The following is a 19,765-nucleotide window of genomic DNA, read 5'->3' as shown; positions in this document are numbered from 1 at the left end:
AACCACTGCACCACCAGGGAAGCCCTCGGATAATTCTTGATTCTCTTTTATTAGTAGAAAAATAAGGATTAACTTTTTTTAATATGCTGCTTAAATGTTACAAGTCACTAAAAGCAACTCTTAATATATTGAATAACAGTGCTATTGATCAGAAGATGAGATTTTTATGTTGTTTAAGTGCCGTTTACTTATTTTAGCAAATAGGGAAAAACATTGACTTGTTTTTTGAGAATGATTGAATTCTAGTACCTGCACCAAATCCTTTGCAACCGTATTGTTATAATATGTCCCAGTTGTCACTAGGACAGTTGGAAAAGGTCTCTCTATGTTTACTCTGGCCTCTGTATTAGTCAGAACTCAGGCCGTGGCTCCTTACCATGTTGCCATCTTGCTCAGGCCAACTCTTATCTACTCATATGTTAAATGTTTGACAGACTTATATAATTCATTTAAAAAGAATCAAGGGAGATAAAAAATAACTTTCATTGAGGGGACCTCTGTTGTGCTAGGTGCTTTATATGACTGCATTTAATCCTCAAAACATCCTTAGGATGGAGGTGACTTCCACATCTTATAGGTGAAATAAGAGTCTTTAGGGGGCTATGGTCATACAACTGATAAATAGCAGTGGTAAGATTTGAACCAGGATCTGTCCAGTTCCAAAGTGTAGCTTCTTTCTGTCATATGCTCCTTCCTTGAAAGAGCAGTGATGATGATGATGATGATGATGATAATGACAACTACTACAAGGATAATAGTATTTGTAATAATAACAGGCAAGTGGTTTTCTTTTTAAGGTTTACTGTGTGCCAGAGGTTATCTTATTTAATCTTTACCATAATCTATGAGATAAGCACCATTACTAGAAAGAAATGGAGGCTTAGAGAGGAAAGTGACTTATCTAAGTCACCCATAGCAGGTGATAGAGCAACCAAAAATCAATCTGATCCTATTCTGATATTTCAAAATAAAGAACTTGAAATATATTTTTTTTCATTTTTCTTTGGCTTCTTCAATGCTGTTACACTGTAACCATTTTGAGTATTTGAAGTTCTTTGGAATCTATTTTCATTAGATCATGACTGTATTAATAATAATTTATATTTTAATAGGTTTTACAGCTTTAAATATTTTTCTAGTACTGCGTTGATTCATGAATAGTGGCATTGTACAGTACCCCTTGAGGATATTCTCATTTAGTAAACGAGGACACAGCCCTCCAGATGAATTGTTTGCCTAAGGTCTTTTATCAAATCAGAAGCAAATCTAGAACAGGGCTTAGACAGTTTATGATTTTAGGTCATGCAGCTGCTTTTATCTTGAACTACTTTGTATCCATGTGTTAGGTGGTTAAAGCTGCTATATGGGGTGCTTTGTCCAGAAGGATCTTTCTGCATTTTTTCTGATTTCTATTTGAGAAATTAGGTCTCTGGAAGTTCTATAGCTTGAAGGGCAGGAAATGAGCCTTATGGTTGATCTAATTTCTACATTGAGGAATGATCACCAGTATTCATTCCACATAAAATATATATGCACTGCTCCCTTCTTTCTTTTTAAATTTCACAAGAAAAGTTATACCACAATTATTTTATTTAAAAATCTGTATAGAAAAGTTTTGAAATATGTAGGCTACATCTCTCATGCTGACAGTTAAACTTGTCAGTTCTGTTTTCATATCAAGTGTGGGCATAGATAAGTATTCTTCATAAAAAAATTCTTTCTAAACTTACATAACAGCGTCTTTTAACTGAATGGTTACATTTTCATTCCATAAACACTAAAAGCCTGCTGTGAGCCAGTTTTGCACCAATATGACGTAAAAAAACAGGGTTCTCACTCCTTGAAGACCTAAGAATCCTGCTGGGAAGATTAAACAGGTATATGAGAGAACTAGGAAAACTTCAGTGTTGTGTTTCCACACTTTAAGTGCTGAGCAGACAGAGGGCAAAGGGGGCATTAATGCAAGGAGGTTAAGATGCTTGGGCCTCTGTTGGGCCCAAAACTTGTAACCATTTTTTCTCTCCAGCATCTCCTGTTAAGTCTGAGATTTATAGTCTGGTACAATATGTTGCTGATATATTAAAGTACTTAATGGATTTGCTACTCAGTTTTTAATATCCTTCTTTACAAATATGATCAGACTGCGTTAATAAAGTTCGACAGTACTGATTAAAGTATTTTAATCATTTTATAGACTATTTTAAGAAAGAATCAGGAAGCAAAGAGATCCTAAAATAGTAACGTTTTCTCCTTTTAGCCAATAATTTTGCTTACATTTAAAATTTTTAATTTGCATATGCTCTGGGTATATAACTACATAACCAAAGGGCAAGTTGGGAGGAAAGTTAAAAATCTTGGGTGATCTTTTGCACGTCGATTTTCTTTCATTTTTTTCTAAAAAATTATAGCACTCTTATAAGTTTATAATCCTCTTTTCATATTCTTATCTTTGAATCCAATTGCACTGTAAAGCATCCATCCTCACTGCCAATTAAATGTTGTATAAAATAAATAAATAATTTAGCATTGAATTAATACGAAAAAAGTTTGGATTTTTTGAAATTAAATTTTATTTTTTTTATTGAAGTAGAGTGGATTTACAGTGCTGTGCCAATCTCTGCTGTACAGCAAAGTGACTCAGTTATACAGATACAGACATTCTTTTTTTATACTCTTTTCCATTATGGTTTATCACAGGATATTGAGTATAGTTCCCTGGACTATACAGTAGGACTTTTTTATTTATGGGAGGATTTTTTTTTTTTTAATTTTTAAAAATTATTTATTTAATTTTTGGCTGCATTGGGTCTTTGTTGCTGCACGTGGGCTTTCTCTAGTTGTGGCGAGCAGGGGCTACTCTTTGTTGCAGTGCACAGGCTTCTCATTGCGGTGGCTTCTCTAGTTGCAGAGCATGGGCTCTAGGCATGTGGGCTTCAGTAGTTGCAGCACGCGGGCCCTAGAGTGCGCAGGCTTCAGTAGTTGTGGCTCACAGGCTCTAGAGGGCAGGCTCAGTAGTTGTAGTGCACGGGCTTAATTGCTCCACAGCATGTGGAATGTTCCTGGGTCAGGGATCGAACCGGTGTCCCCTGCATTGGCAGGTGGATTCTTAACCACTGTGCCACCAGGGAAGTCCCAGTGGGAGGATTTTTTAAATTATTCTTAATAAAGTTGCGGTAAACCACGTAATCATGTATCTTGCTGCTGAAATAGGTGTTATAGATGGCATGATTCAGTCCCTCTTTTCCAGCAGGTAAAATTTCATCACCTTAAGGATGACTGAGGACTAGACGTATTGAGATATGGTGCCTGTTCCAATTAGCTCTTTTAGTAAAGAAGCAGGAAGTAATGAACACTCCCATTGGAACGGTGGCAGTGAGAATGAAGAGAGTTCATGGATGCATGAGATATTTAGAGGTTACACTTATATTGTTTGAGGAATCAGAAGTAATGAATACCGGATGGCAGGAGAATCAGTGAAACTTTAATTGAAATAGACATTAGGAGGAGGGCCTGGTTTAGGGAAGAAGTCATGAGCTCGATTTGATTAAGCATGTTGAGTTTGAACAATCCTTATGGAGATATTTTTAAAAGGTATTTGGAAATGTGAGCCTGGAGCTCAGGAGAAAGGCTAGGGTCACACAGTCTATTCCTCAAGAATAATGAAATAAAGAAAATGGAAAAGTCTTATCTATTGTTGTTGTTATACTTAGCAGATAACAGAGCGCCTGCCATGTAATTAATACTCAATGAATGAATAAGAATTTGTGGGTGTAGGTTTGATCTTTGCCAGTGGAATAACCAATGAGAAAAGAGTGGGGGGGAAGGTTAAGAATAAAATCTTGGGAAATACTTGCCTTTTAGAGGACAGGAGGCAGAGGGAGGGCTGGGGAAAGCCAAGGGGAGACCAACCTGGTAAATGTTCATAGAAGATAAAGCACAAGAGAGGATCAACGGAAGAGGATTGAAGGACAGGAGAACACAAAGATCAAGAACAAGCTTGATTTTTGGCAGTTTTATTTTTGGTACTTTCAAGTGAGCAATTTCAGTAAAATAAGGGCGATGGATGCTTATTAGAGGCAGTTAGTATGTGGACTATTTTCAAGAGGCTTGAAAATAAATGAGAGGAAAATGGGAGCATATTAAGAGGTATCAGAAGACTGTAGATTTTCTTAAAGTAGAGACATGTATGTAGAAGAAAAGGAATCTGAAAATGCAAATAAGATACGGTATAGTTGACGGAAGATTTTGGAGGAGGTGAGAGGGAATGCCATAAGCTCAGAGTACAGAGAGCTAGTCTTGGAAGGGTAGGAGTGATACTTTGTCAAAGACAAAGTTCCTCCTCATCATCATTTGAATATGCTCAAGTCTTTGCATCATTAAAAAAAATGACTGCTGCTACACTGTCCCCAGCTCCATCTCCCTTTCTATCAACAGGTCCCTCCCTTCTCTTCATGGCCAGTTATTTTGTAGAATGTTGCTCAGTATGGGTTTGTCTGGTGTTTCCTCATGATTTGGTTAAGATCATGCTTTTTTTTTTTTTTAGCAATAATGTGAAATTGATCCATTTCATTGCTGTATGTTAACTGATCACTTGGTTAAGGTGGTATCTACCAGGTTCCTTCACTGCCGTATTATTTTTTCCCTTTGTCGCTTATAAATATGTTGTTGGGGGAGATTTTCTTGAGTCTTTGCAAATATCCTGTTTCTCGTCATACTCTTTTTTTTTTTTTTTTTTTTTTTACCTGATACGCGGGCCTCTCACTGTTGTGGCCTCTCCCGTTGCGGAGCACAGGCTCCGGACGCGCAGGCTCAGCGGCCATGGCTCATGGGCCCAGCTGCTCCGTGGCATGTGGGATCTTCCCGGAACAGGGCACAAACCCGTGTCCCCTGCATCAGCAGGCAGACTCTCAACCACCGTGCCACCAGGGAAGCCCTTTCATCATACTCTTACCCACTAATTTTACCATCCATTGATGATTGTTGCTTCCAACAGTTATTACTATGGTGTGTGCCAAATCGTGACTTTCTATTTCTATCCGTCATTCAGAGTAGAGGTTCTTAACTTGAGGTCTCTACTGTAGACATATACCTGTGTGCATTTTACTCTGGAGAAGAGGTGCAGCATTTATTTATCAGGTTTTCAAGAGGTCTTTTTCTATCCATCACTCCTTTTCAACTATATATATGATCACAGCACCTAACTCCATTAAGGTAGATGAAAGGAATCCTTTGTGTATTTGACTTCTGCTTCTGATCTCTCTCTGTAGCTTATTCCAGATTCCTCTGGAAAGGTGCAATGCATAATTGACCAAGGTCTCCTGGAGTAAATGAAAGCAGATTACATTGTCTGTTGTTGTCCTATGTTGTCAAGATTTTGTCTTTCCTGGCCCACAGTTGGGAAACCACTAAATTTTGATATACATATCTCTAGTTTCATCTCAGAGAACATGTATTTTCATCTCTATGAAATGTTTAAAAATTAAATACAGGGCTTCCCTGGTGGCGCAGTGGTTGAGAGTCTGCCTGCCGATGCAGGGGACACGGGTTCGTGCCCTGGTCCGGGAAGATCCCACATGCCGTGGAGCGGCTAGGCCCATGAGCCATGGCTGCTGAGCCTGCATGTCTGGAGCCTGTGCTCCGCAACGGGAGAGGCCACAACAGTGAGAGGCCTGCATACCACAAAAAAAAAAAAAAAAAAAAGTTAAATACAATATTTACTCTGTTCTATAACTAAGATTGATAAAAATTTTAGTTTTTTAAATATAATATTGCCACAAGTTGTGATAACTTAGTTTTTTTTCAAATTGAGATATAGCTGAGTTTCTTTTTATTATGAGCTGTGTTTTCTTGGAGGAAATAGATTCTTGTGAAAGAAAGCTTAATTGAGACCTTATTTGAAACATGAATTTTTATAAGAAGTAGTTTATGTTTTATTTTTAATGTTCTGGAAGCCATTTCTATAAATTTGTCCTTTTCTCAACTAGCAAAAATGAGATTCTTATTTTTTTTGTTCTTTAGGAGATACTAAGTCACTTCTATCCATGCATTTAAAAAAAATAAAGCTGCTACCACAAGATAGTCAGTTTTGTAGGTTTATTCATGAATTGATCTTATTTTTAAAATAGGATGATCATCTTGAGTCCAATTGTGGTTTTCATAAAAGTTTATTTTTTTATGATAGTACATAGACACTTGAAATGAATTCTGCAATATAGTGCAAAATTCAACAGCTTATTAAAAGGAGGCTTGATTAAGCAATGCCTGTGTTTTTTGCACAGTGGGAAAGTCAATGCTTTGCTATTTGAGAAATTTCTTTGTATATTTAGTCTCTAAAAAAAAACAGAGATAGTCTTTTTCCTCCCTTCAGATATTCAGATTGTTTGGGGGTGAATTACTATAGGGAAAATTAAATTTTAAGCAAAGGGGTCAGTATAAAACAGACAGATTTTTCTAGTAAAGCAGTATGGTATATATAAGCATGGGGGAAATCTCACCCAGTTCACTGTTATAAAAATACCACGTGTGTGGCAACTAATATCAGGAAAAGTATTGGAATGATAAATGCCATACTGTGGTAGACATATATGTTAAGGAGCTTGGACTTAGAAGGGAGGAGATCTGAGACTTAAGGAGGGCCTGAATTGGAGTGGTAGAAGGAATGAGTTCCAGAAACATTAAAGAAGTCCAATCAGCAGGACATGGTGATAAATTGAATGTAGGAGATGAGATAGGAATCGAGGACCTGGCATGGGTGTATGGTGCTCCCACCTTAAACAGAAAGATAAGAGAAAGAGAAGGTTTTGGGGAAATCTGATGTGTTCAGTGTTGCACAAGAGAGCCTGAGGTGCTTCTAGAGTCTGGTTGGAGGCATCCATGTGACAGGACTATGTGGTGGGGCTCGCGGGGAGCCTGAGGCTGAGAGTCGTTAGCATAACAGTGGTGGTTGCAACTATGTGATTAAGTATGATTACTCAGGCCAGACCTTACAGAACAAGAAGAGTTTGGGGTTAAAGATGTAGTTCTGGCACCACCTACATGGAATGGGCAAGCAGATAAGAAAGTTTTTTTTTAAGAGAATTCAGTGCCATAAAGACCAAAAAAGGAGACTTTTAAGGCGAGAGTCATAACATAAGTTTAACAGCTTTAATCCTAGTCATGTTGTTAAGTACACAGGAGAAATGTCATTGAGGTTTTCTTTTTTTTTTTTTTTTAATATTTATCTATTTGGCTGCACCAGCTCTTAGTTGCAGCACATGGGATCTTCATTGCCACATGCGGGATCTTTTAGTTGCAGCATGCGGGATCTTTAATTGTGGTATGCGGGATCTTTAGTTGCGGCATGCGGGGTCTAGTTCCCTGACCAGGGATCGAACCCCGGGGCCCCTGCATTGGGAGCGTGGAGACTTAGCCACAGGACTACCAGGGAAGTCGCGAGATTTCCTTTTTTTTTTTTAAAGCAGATTTTCCAGCATTTTGACCAAAAGGTAGATTTTTCTATTTTGTTCAGCATCTATCAGTTAAAGAAAGATTTTTTTCACATCTTTAGTACTTTTTAAAAAATTATATTTTTCCTGCTTCTTACCATTTGGGGCCTACTTTATTTCCTATTTTTCTCTATTTCTAATTTTCTTAAACTTGGAAGACTTATAGGACTATGGTTATGATCAACCTGCCGTAGGCCAATGTAAAACCTTACTCTTTTCTGTTTTGGTAAGTTGTTAATGTTGTCAGCATCGAACATGACACTAAATCTGAATCCATTTTGATGGTGACTCATTTAAAACATCACAGTCTTTTTTTCCTTTTTTTAAAATTTTTATTGGAGTATAGTTGCTTTACAATGTTGTGTTAGTTTCTACTGTACAGCAAAGTGAATCAACTATATGTATACATATATCACCATATCCCCTCCCTCTCGTGTCTCCCTCCCACCCTTCCTATTGCACCCCTCTAGGTGGTCACAAAGCACCGAGCTGATCTCCCTGTGCTATGCAGCTGCTTCCCACTAGCTATCTATTTTACGTTTGGTAGTGTATATATGTCAGTGCCACTCTTTCACTTTGTCCTAGCTTACCCTTATCCCTCCGTTTGTCCTCAAGTCCATTCTCTACGTCTGTGTCTTTATTCCTTTCCAGCCCCTAGGTTCTTCATAACCATTTTTTTTTAGATTCCATGTATATGTGTCAGCACATGGTATTTGTTTTTCTCTTTCTGACTTACTTCACTCTGTATGACAGACTATAGGTCCATCCACCTCATCACTACAAATAACTCAATTTCATTTCTTTTTATGGCTGAGTAATATTCCATTGTATATATGTGCCATATCTTCTTTATCCATTCGTCTGTCGATGGACACTTAGGTTGCTTCCATGTCCTGGCTATGGTAAATGGAACTGCAGTGAACATTGTGGTACATGACTATTTTTGAATTATGGTTTTCTCAGGTTATATGCCCAGTAGTGGGATTGCTGGGTCATATGATAGTTCTATTTTTAGTTTTTTAAGGAACCTCCATACTGTTTTCCATACTGGATATATCAATTTACATTCCCACAAACAGGGCAAGAGGGTTCCTATTCCTCCACACCATCTGCAGCATTTATTGTTGATGATGGCCATTCTGACTGTTGTGAGGTGATACCTCATTGTAGTTTTGATTTGCATTTCTCTAATGATTAGTGATGTTGAGCATTCTTTCATGTGTATGTTGGCAGTCTGTATTATCTTTTTTGGAGAAATGTCTATTAAGGTCTTATGCCCATTTTTGGATTGGGTTGTTTGTTTTATTGATATTGAGCTGCATTAGCTGCTTGTAAATTTTGGAGACTAATCCTTTGTCAGTTGCTTCATTTGCAAATATTTTCTCCCATTCTGAGGGCAGTCTTTTGGTCTAGTTTATGGTTTCCTTTGTTATGCAAAACGTTTTAAGTTTCATTAGGTCCCATTTGTTTATTTTTGTTTTTATTTCCATTTCCCTAGGAGGTGGGTCAAAAAGGATCTTGCTGTGATTTATGTCTTAGAGTGTTCTGCCTGTGTTTTCCACGAAGAGTTTGATAGTGTCTGGCCTTACATTTAGGTCTTTAATCCATTTTGAGTTTCTTTTTGTGTATGGTGTTAGAGAGTGTTCTAATTCCATTCTTTTACATGTAGCTGTCCAGTTTTCCCAGCAGTACTTATTGAATAAGCTGTCTTTTCTCCATTGTATAGTCTTGCCTCCATTATCAAAGATAAGGTGACCGTATGTGTGTGGGTTCATCTCTGGGCTTTCTATCCTGTTCCATTGATCTATATTTCTGTTTTTGTGCCAGTACCATACTGTCTTGATTACTGTAGCTTTGTAGTATAGTCTGAAGTCCAGGAGTCTGATTGCTCCAGCTCTGTTTTTCTTTCTCAAGATTGCTTTGGCTCCTCGGGGTCTTTTGTATTTCCATACAAAGTGTGCAATTTTTTGTTCTAGTTCTGTGAAAAATGCCATTGGTAGTTTGATAGGGATTGCACTGAATCTGTAGATTGCTCTGGGTAGTGTAGTCATTTTCACAGTGTTGATTCTTCCAATCCAAGAACATGGTATATCTCTCCATCTGTTTGTATCATCTTTAATTACTTTCATCAGTGTCTTATAGTTTTCTGCATACAAGTCTTTTGTCTCCTTAGGTAGGTTTATTCCTAGGTATTTTATTCTTTTTATTGCAGTGGTAAATGGGAGTGTTTTCTTGATTTCACTTTCAGATTTTTCATCATTAGTGTGTAGTAATGCAAGAAATTTCTGTGCATTAATTTTGTATCCTGCTACTTTACCAAATTCATTGATTAGCTCTAGTAGTTTTCTGGTAGAATCTTTAGGAATCTCTTTGTATAGTACCATGTCATCTGAAAACAGTGACAGCTTTACTTCTTCTTTTCCCATTTGGATTCCGTTTATTTCTTTTTCTTCTCTGATTGCTATGGCTAAAACATCCAAAACTATGTTGAAAAATAGTGGTGAGAGTGGGCAACCTTGTCTTGTTCGTGATCTTAGTGGAAATGGTTTCAGTTTTTCACCATTGAGAATGAAGCTGGCTGTGGGTTTGTCATATATGGCCTTTATTATGTTGAGGTAGGTAGCCTCTATGCCTACTTTCTGGAGGGTTTTTACCACAAATGGGTGGTGAATTTTGTCAAAAGCATTTTCTGCATCTGTTGAGATGATCATATGGTTTTTCTCCTTCAATTTGTTAATATGGTGTATCACATTGGTTGATTTGCAGATATTGAAGAATCCTTGCATTCCTGGGATTAACCCTACTTCATCATGGTGTATGATCCTTTTAATGTGCTTTGGATTCTGTTTTCTAGTATTTTGTTGAGAATTTTTGCGTCATTGTTCATCAGTGATATTGGCCCGTAGTTTTCTTTTCTTGTGACATCTTTGTCTGGTTTTGGTATCAGGGTGATGGTGGCCTTGTAGAATGTGTTTGGCAGTGTTCCTCCCTCTGCTATATTTTGGAAGAGTTTGAGCAGGATAGGTGTTAGCTCTTCTCTAAATGATTGGTAGAATTCGCCTGTGAAGCCATCTGGTCCTGGGCTTTTGTTTGTTGGAAGATTTTTAATCACAGTTTCAGTTTCAGTGCTTGTGATTGGTCTCTTTATATTGCCTCTTTCTTCCTGGTTCAGTCTCAGATGGTTGTGCTTTTCTAAGAATTGGTCCATTTCTTCCAGGTTGTCCATTTTATTGGCATATAGTTGCTTGTAGTAATCTCTCATGATCCTTTGTATTTCTGCAGTGTCAGTTTTTACTTCTCCATTTTCATTTCTAATTTTGTTGATGTGAGTCTTGCTGTTTTTCTTGATGAGTCTGGCTAATTGTTGTTTATCTTCTCAAAGAACCAGCTTTTAGTTTTATTGATCTTTGCTATCATTTCCTTCATTTCTTTTTCATTTATTTCTGATGTGATCTTTATGATTTCTTTCCTTCTGTTAACTTTCTGGTTTTTTTTTTTGTTCTTTCTCTAATTGCTTTAGGTGTAAGGTGAGGTTGTTTATTTGAGATTTTTCTTGTGTCGAGCTATGCTTGTATTGCTATAAACTTCCCTCTTAGAACTGCTTTTGCTGCATCCCATAGGTTTTGGGTCGTCATGTTTTGTCATTTGTTTCTAGGTATTTTTTGATTTCCTCTTTGATTTCTTCAGTGATCTCTTGGTTATTTAGTAGTGTATTGTTTAACCTCCATGTGTTTGTAGTTTTTACAGATTTTTTCATGTAATTGATGTCTAGTCTCATAGCACTGTGGTCAGAAAGATACTTGGTACAATTTCAATTTTCTTAAATTTACCAAGGCTTGATTTGTGACCCAAGATATGGTTTATCCTGGAGAATGTTCCATGAGCACTTGAGAAGAAAGTGTATTCTGTTGTTTTTGGATGGAATGTCCTATAAAAATCAATTAAGTCCATCTTATTTAATGTGTCATTTAAACCTTGTGTTTCCTTATTTATTTTCATTTTGGATGATCTGTCCATTGGTGAAAGTGGGGTGTTAAAGTCCCCTACTAGGATTGTGTTACTGTCGATTTCCCCTTTTATGGCTGTTAGCATTTGTCTTATGAATTGAGCTGCTTCTGTGTTGGGTATTTAAATATTCACAATTGTTATATCTTCTTCTTGGATTGATCCCTTGATCATTATGTAGTGTCCTCTCTGTCTCTTGTACTTGTCTTTATTTTAAAGTCTATTTTGTCTGATATGAGAATTGCTACTCCAGCTTTCTTTTGATTCGCATTTGTATGGAATATCTTTTTCCATCCCCTCACTTTCAGTCTGTATGTGTCCCTAGGTCTGAAGTGGGTCTGTTGTAGAGCATATACGCGGGTCTTGTTTTTGTATCCATTCAGCCATTCTGTGTCTTTTGGTTGGAGCATTTAATCCATTTACATTTAAGGTAATTATCGCTATGTATGTTCCTATTACCATTTTCTTAATTGTTTTGGGTTTGTTATTGTATGTCTTTTCCTTCTCTTGTGTTTCCTGCCTAGAGAAGTTCCTTTAGCATTTGTTGTAAAGCTGGTTTGGTGGTGCTGAAGTCTGTTAGTTTTTGCTTGTCTGGAAAGGTTTTAATTTCTTCATCGAATCTGAATGAGATTCTTGCTGGATAGAGTAATCTTGGTTGTAGGTTTTTCCCTTTCATCACTTTAAATATGTCCTGCCACTCCCTTCTGGTTTGCAGAGTTTCTGCTAAAAGATCAGCTGTTAACCTTATGGGGTTTCCCCTGTATGTTATTTATTGCTTTTCCCTTGCTGCCTTTAATATTTTTTCATTGTATTTAATTTTTGATAGTTTGATTAACACGTGTCTTGGCATGTTTCTCCTTGGATTTATCCTGTATTGGCCTCTCTGTGCTTCCTCGACTTATTGACTTATTTCCTTTCCCATATTAGGAAAGTTTTCAACTATAATCCCTTCAAATATTTTCTCAGTCCCTTTCTTTTTCTCTTCTTCCTCTGGGACCCCTATACTTCAAATGTTGGTGTGTTTAATGTTTTTTCCAGAGGTTTCTGAGACTCTCCTCAATTCTTTTCATTCTTTTTTCTTTATTCAGCTCTGTGGTAGTTATTTCCAGTATTTTATCTTCCCAGTCCCTTATCTGGTCTTCTGCCTCAGTTATTCTGCTATTGATTCCTTCTAGAGAATTTTTAATTTCATTTGTTGTGCTGGTCATCATTGTTTGTTTGCTCTTTAGTTCTTCTAGGTCCTTGTTAAACATTTCTTGTATTTTCTCCATTCTATTTTCATGATTTTGGATCATCTTTATTATCATTACTGTGAATTCTTTTTCAGGTAGACTGCCTATTTCCTCTCCATTTATTTGGTCTGGTGGGTTTTTACTTTGCTCCTTCATCTGCTGCATATTCCTCTGTCTTCTCATTTTGCTTAACTTACTGTGTTTTGGGGTCTCTGTTTCGCAGGCTGCAGGTTTGTAGTTCCCATTGTTTTTGGTGTCTGCCCCCAGTGAGTAAGGTTGGTTCAGTGGGTTGTGTAGGCTTCCTGGTGGAGGGGACTAGTGCCTGTGTTCTGGTGGATGAGGCTGGATCTTGTCTTTCTGGTGGGCAGGACCATGTCCGGTGGTGTGTTTTGGTGTGTGTGAACTTAGTATGATTTTAGGCAGCCTCTCTGCTAATGGGTGGGGTTGTGTTCCTGTCTTGCTAGTTGTTTGGCATGTGGTGTCCAGCACTGTAGTGTGCTGGTTATTGAGTGGAGCTGGGTCTTAGCACTGAGACGGAGATCTCTGGGAGAATTCTCGCCGATTGTGTGGCTGGGAGGTCTCTGGTGGTCCAATGTCCTGAACTTGGCTCTCCCACCTCAGTGCCTCAGGCCTGACACCAGGCCAGAGTACCAAGACCCTGTCAGCCACGCAGCTCAGAAGAAAAGAGAGAAAAAAAAGCAAGCAAGAAAGAAATAAAATAAAATAAACTTATTAAAGTAAAAAATTTTTTAAATTATTAAAACAAAAAAAAGAAGAGATCAACCAAACCAATAAACAAATTCACCAATGATAGCAAGCACTAAAACTAAGATAAACATAGAAATCATAAACTATTCAGTTGCATACAGCAAACCCCAAGTCTACACTTGCTCCCAAAGTCCACTTCCTCGATTTTGGGATGATTCATTGTCTGTTCAGGTATTCCACAGATGCAGGGTACATCAAGTTGACTGTGAAGATTTCATCCTCTGCTCCTGGGTCTGCACTGAGAAATTTCCCTTTCTCTTCTTGTTCGCATAGCTCCTGGATTTGGCCCTGCTTCTGCGTGTAGGTTGCCCTGTGGTGTCTGTTATTCGCCCAGACAGGAGGGGGTTAAAGGAGCGGCTGATTAGGGGGCTCTGCCTCACTCAGGGACGGGTACGGAATGCAGGGCCTGCCTGCGGTGGCAGAGCCTGGCATGACCTTGCAACAGCCTGAAGCGTGCTGTGTGTTCTCTCTGGGTACTTGTCGCTGGATCCCGGGACCCTGGCAGTGGCAGACTGCACAGACTCCTGGGAGGGGAGGTGTGGACAGTGACCTGTGCTTGCACACAGGATTCTTGGTGGCTGCAGCAGCAGTGTTAGCATTTCATGCCCGTCTCTGGTGTCCGCACTGATAGCTGTGGCTCGTGCCCTTCTCTGAAGCTCATTTAGGCAGTGTTCTGAATCCCCTCTTCTCATGCACCCTGAAACAATGGTCTCTCGACTCTTAGGCAGCTCCAGAGTTTTTCCGGGACTCCCTCCCTGCTAGCTGTGGCACACTAGCCCCTTCAGGCTGTGTTCACGCAGCTAACCCCAGTCCTCTCCCTGGGATCCGACCTCCGAAGCTGAGCCTCAGCTCCCAGCCCCGCCCACCCTGGCGGGTGAGCAGACAAGCCTCCCGGGCTGGTGAGTGCTGGTCGGCACCGATCCTCTGTGCAGGAATCTCTCCACTTTGCCCTCCGCACCCCTGTTGCTGTGCTCTCCTCCATGGCTCCGAAGCTTCCCCCCGACCCAGCCCCCGTCTCCGCCAGTGAAGGGGCTTCCTAGTGTGTAGAAACTTTTCCTCCTTCACAGCTCTCTCCCAGTGGTTCAGGTCCTGTCCCTATTCTTTTGTCTCTGTTTTTTCTTTTTCTTTTGCCCTACCCAGGTATGTGGGGAGTTTCTTGCCTTTTGGGAGGTCTGAGGTCTTCTGCCAGGATCACATGTAGATTTTTTTTTTTTTTTTTTTTTTTTTTTTGCAGTACGTGGGCCTCTCACCGCTGTGGCCTCTCCTGCCGTGGAGCACAGGCTCTGGACACGCAGGCCCAGTGGCCATGGCCCACAGGCCCAGCTGCCCCGCAGCAGGCGGGATCCTCCCGGACCGGGGCACGAACCTGTGTCCCCTGCATCGGCAGGTGGACTCCCAACCACTGTGCCACCAGGGAAGCCCCGTAGATGTATTTTTGATGTATTTGTGGGGAGAAAGATGATCTCCATATCTTACTCCTCCGCCATCCTGGAGGTCCTCTGACCCATATCTTCTTTATCCATTCCTCTGTTGATGGACATTTAGGTGGTTTCCATGTCCTGGCTATTATAAATAGTGCTGCCATGAACATTGGGGTCCATGTGTCTCTTTGAATTATAGTTTTCTCTAGGTATATGCCCAGTAGTGGGATTGCTGGGTCACATGGTAGTTCTATTTTTAATTTTTTAGGGAACCTCCATACTCTTCTCCCTAGTGGCTGTATCAATTTACATTTCCACCAACCGTGCAAGAGGGTTTCCTTTTCTCCATACCCTCTCCAGCATTTATTGTTTGTAGATGTTGTGATGATATGGTCATTCTGACTGCTGTGAGGTGATATCTCATTGTAGTTTTGATTTGCACTTTTCTATTTAAAAAAAAGAAAAACAAATACCATATGATATCACTTATATGTAAAATCTAAAACAGCCAAACTCACGAAAACAGAGACTAGAATGGTGGTTACCAGGGACTAGGGAATGGGGGATGTGGGGACATGTTGGTCAAAGGGTACAAACTTCCAGTTATTTGATGAATAAATTCTCGAGATCTAATGTACAGCATGGGGTTATAGTTAATAATAGTGTATTATAATCAAATAACTTATAAATTTATACATCAATTATACCTCAGTAAAGCTGAAATTAAAAAAAAATTAAAAGTAAATAAATAAAATAAAACCTCACAGTCTGCACGTGTTCTCACCTAGTTTATCTGATCTTCACAAAAATCGTGGTAGGACAGATTGTAATCTTCATTTCTCGTTTCTATCAATAGTTAAGTAATCTGCTTTCTTAATTGCATTACTGATCCAAAGATAGCTCTTAGTTTTCTGTTTCATTGGGGATATATCTAAAATGTTACAGCTGAAATGGGAAGTAGCCACATGGCACAGGGAGATCAGCTGGGTGCTTTGTGACCACCTAGAGGGGTGGGGTAGGGAGGGTGGGAGGGAGACGCAAGAGGGAGGAGATATGGGGATATATGTATACATATAGCTGATTCACTTTGTTATACAGCAGAAGCTAACACACCATTGTAAAGCAGTTATACTCCAATACAGATGTTAAAAATTTTTTTTTTAAATAAAATTTACAGCTGAAAGGAGCCTTAGAGATCACCTCTTCTAATCACTTCATTTTACAAATGGGAAAGCAGGCCTAAAGAGAGAAAATTACTTGCTTAATATCGTATTGGCCGGAAAAGCAAAACTATGATCTAGAACCCAGCTTTCCTGACTCCCGGTCCCTATAATAAGAACCACAGTTTAATTTGCATTACAAGTAAAATCAGGCCATGCTCCCCTGTGTTTGATAGTCTCATATTGCTTTTGTTTCTTGGAAATAGTGTGCAGTTCGTGCAGCCACAGAAGGTAGAACTCTCGTTTTGGAAGGCTTGGAGAAGGTGGAGAGGAATGTTCTTCCTGTTTTGAACAACTTGCTGGAAAATAGGGAGATGCAGCTTGAAGATGGACGCTTCCTGATGTCTGCTGAGCGTTACAACAAACTTCTCCAAGTAAGAAAAGAAAAATTTGACTGCTTTGTCTTAGCTGTTGAGCTGTGGGTTGGCCATTTGTTGTATAAGACATGATTGTGTCAGAACGCGGACACATGTTTAGGTGGCGCATATCTTGGACAACCGCCTGAAGTCAGTCATGCGTTTGCAGTTTCGTATGGCTCTTCTGTTTTCCACATCACATTAGGAGACCTCCCAGATTTTTACTTCTGTTTGCCTATCTAATAGCTATTCTTTCTTTCTCTTTTTTCTCCTTTTAATTCTTCTTCCCTTTCTCCCTCCTTTTCCATCTTCTTTTTCCCTTCTCTTCTTTCTCTCAACAAGCCTAATAGCTTCTAGACTGTGCTGGGCACCAGGAAGACAAAGCTGAATAAAGTCCACTTGTTGGGTTCAAGAAGCTCAAAGCCCAGTAGATATTGACAGAAATGAGTAAAATATTTAAAGATACCCTGAAGGTCCCAGCTACCAGCATCACCTGCCTGAGTTGTTTGTAAGAGCTTCGCAACTGGAACCCCTGCTTACATCCTGGCTCCCCCAGGGCAGTTAGTGATCGCTTTAAACCACGAGGCAGAGCAGGTCGTTCCTCTGCTGTAAACCTCTGATGCCTTCCTGCTCTACTCAGAATATAATCTAAAATCCTCACAATGGCATACAGGGTCTTGGGTGATCTGGGCCATTACTGCCTCTTTGGCCTTATCTCCTTCTATTCTCCTTTTTCATTCCACTGCAGCTGCTAGTATTCTTTTTATTGTACCATAAACTGCTGGATATGCATTATCCTATCTTATCAGTGCTTTGCATGGGCACTTTGCTCTTCTGGAATGGTTTTCTCCCAGATATCTGCCTGGCTCATTCCTCTATCCCTTTCAAGTCTTTGCTCAAATGTAATACAGGCATACCTTGTTACATTGCACTTCGCTCTAGAGTGCTTTGCAGATATGGCGTTATTTACGAATTGAAGGTTTGTGGCAACCCTGCATCAAGCAAATCGATGGGCACCATTTTTCTAACAGCATTTGCTTACTTCATGTCTCTGTGTTGCATTTTGGTAATTGTAACAATATTTCAAACTTTTTCATTGTTATTATATTTGTTATGGTGATCTGTGATCACTGATCTTTGACGTTACTGTTGCAGTTGTTTGGGGGCTCCTCGAACGACACCCATGTAAGATGGTGAACTTCATCAATAAATGTGTGTTCTGACAGCTCCACTGATCAGCTGTTCGTTCCCCACTCTGTGTCCCTCTTCTTGGGCCTCCCTGTTCCCTGAGACACAACAATATTGAAATTAGGGCAATAATAATCCTACAGTGGCCTCTAAGTGTTCAAGTGAAAGGGTAAGTCACTTGTCTCTCACTTTACATCAAAAGCTAGAAGTGGGGCTATCCTGGTGGCGCAGTGGTTGAGAGTCCGCCTGCCGATGCAGGGGACACGGGTTCGTGCCCCGGTCCGGGAAGATCCCACATGCCGCGGAGCGGCTGGGCCCGTGAGCCATGGCCGCTGAACCTGCGCGTCCGGAGCCTGTGCTCCGCAACGGGAGAGGCCACAACGGTGAGAGGCCCGCGTACCGCAAAAACAAACAAACAAACAAACAAAACAAAAAAAAAGCTAGAAGTGATTAAGCTTAATGAGGAAGGCATGTTGAAAGCTGAGACAGGCCAAAAGCTTGGCCTCTTGCGCCAGTTAGCCAAGTTGTGAATGCAAAGGAAAAGTTCATGCAGGAAAGTAAAAGTGTTACTCCGTGAACACACAAATGGTAAGAAAGAGAAACAGCCTTATTGCTGAAGAAAATTTTAGGGGTGTGGATAGAAGATCACACCAGCCACAACATTCTCGTAAGCCAAAGCCTAATCCAGAGGAAGATCCTAACTCTCTTCAATTCTTTGAAGGCTGAGAGAGGTGAGGAAACTGCAGAAGAAAAATTTGAAGTTAGCAGAGGTTGGTTCATGAGGTTTAAGGAAAGAAGCTGTGTCCATAACATAAAACTGCAAAGTGAAGCAGCAGGTGCTTATGTAGAAGTTGTAGCAAGTTATCCATAAGATTTAGCTAAGGTAATTCAAGGAGGTGGCTACACCAAACATCAGAGATTCTGTGTAGATGAAACAGCCTTTCATTGGAAGAAGATGCCATCTAGGACTCTCATAGCTGGAGAGAAGTCGATGTCTGTCTTCAGAGCTTCAAAGGACAGGCTGACTCTCTTGTTAGGGGCTAATGCAGCTGGTGACTTTAAGTTGAAGCTAATGTTTATTTACCATGCTGAAAATCCTAGGGCCTTTAAGAATTATGTTACATCTACTCTGCCTGTGCTCTATAAATGGAACAACAAAGCCTGGATGACAGCACATCTGTTTACAGCATGGTTTATTGTTAAGCTCACTGTTGAGACCTACTGCTCAGAAAAAAAAATTCCTTTCAAAATATTACTGTTCATTGACAATGCGTCTGGTCACCCAAGAGCTCTGATGGAGATGTACGATGAAATTCACGTTGTTTTCATGCCTACTAACACAACATTCATTCTGCAGTCCATGAATCAAGGAGTAATTTCGACTTTCAAGTCTTATTATTTAAGCAATAGATTTTGTAAGGGTATAGCTGCCATAGTAATTCCTCTGACATATCTGGGCAAACTAAATTGAAAACCTTCTGGAAAGGATTTGCTACTGTAGATGCCATTAAGGGCATTTGTGATTCATAGGAAGAGATCAAAATATCAACGTTAACAGGAGTTTGGAAGAAGTTGACTCCAACTCTCATAGATGACTTAGAGACGTTCAAGAGTTCAGTGGAGGAGGTAACTGCAGAGGTGACAGAAATAGCAAGAAAACTAGAATTAGAAGTGGAGCCTAAAGATGTGACTGAACTGCTGCAATCTCAGGATAAAACTTTAACAGGTGAGGAGCTGTTTGCTATGGATGAGCAAAGAAAATGGTTTCTTGAGTTGGAATCTGCTCCTGATGAAGATGCTGTGAAGGTTGTTAAAATGACAACATATGATTTAGAATTCAGAACATAAACTTAGTTGATAAAGCAGAAGCAGGGTTCGAGAGGATTGACTCTTTTTTTTTTTTTTTTTGCGGTACGCGGGCCTCTCACTGTTGTGGCCTCTCCCGTTGCGGAGCACAGGCTCCGGACGCGCAGGCTCCGCGGCATGTGGGATCTTCCCGGACCCGGGCACGAACCCATGTCCCCTGCATCGGCAGGCGGACTCTCAACCACTGCGCCACCAGGGAAGCCCGGATTGACTCCAATTTTGAAG

General features: G+C 39.9%; 1 protein-coding gene across 2 annotated transcripts in view; it reads left to right on the top strand.

The window, feature by feature from the left end:
- VWA8 (von Willebrand factor A domain containing 8) overlaps nucleotides 1-19,765 on the top strand; it is a 368,625-nt gene that overhangs the window by 51,283 nt on the left and 297,577 nt on the right. For both annotated transcript variants that reach the window (XM_033436725.2, XM_004274556.3), the window contains exon 5: nucleotides 16,337-16,504. In XM_033436725.2, coding sequence (XP_033292616.1) covers nucleotides 16,337-16,504 — 168 coding nt within the window. The remainder of the gene's footprint in view (nucleotides 1-16,336; nucleotides 16,505-19,765) is intronic.

This window comes from Orcinus orca, chromosome 18 (assembly GCF_937001465.1).
Source record: "Orcinus orca chromosome 18, mOrcOrc1.1, whole genome shotgun sequence".
In the NCBI taxonomy this organism is placed as follows: Eukaryota; Metazoa; Chordata; class Mammalia; order Artiodactyla; family Delphinidae; genus Orcinus; species Orcinus orca.
The sequence above is the reverse complement of the archived record's forward strand: the minus strand, read 5'-3'. Positions and strand labels throughout refer to the sequence as shown.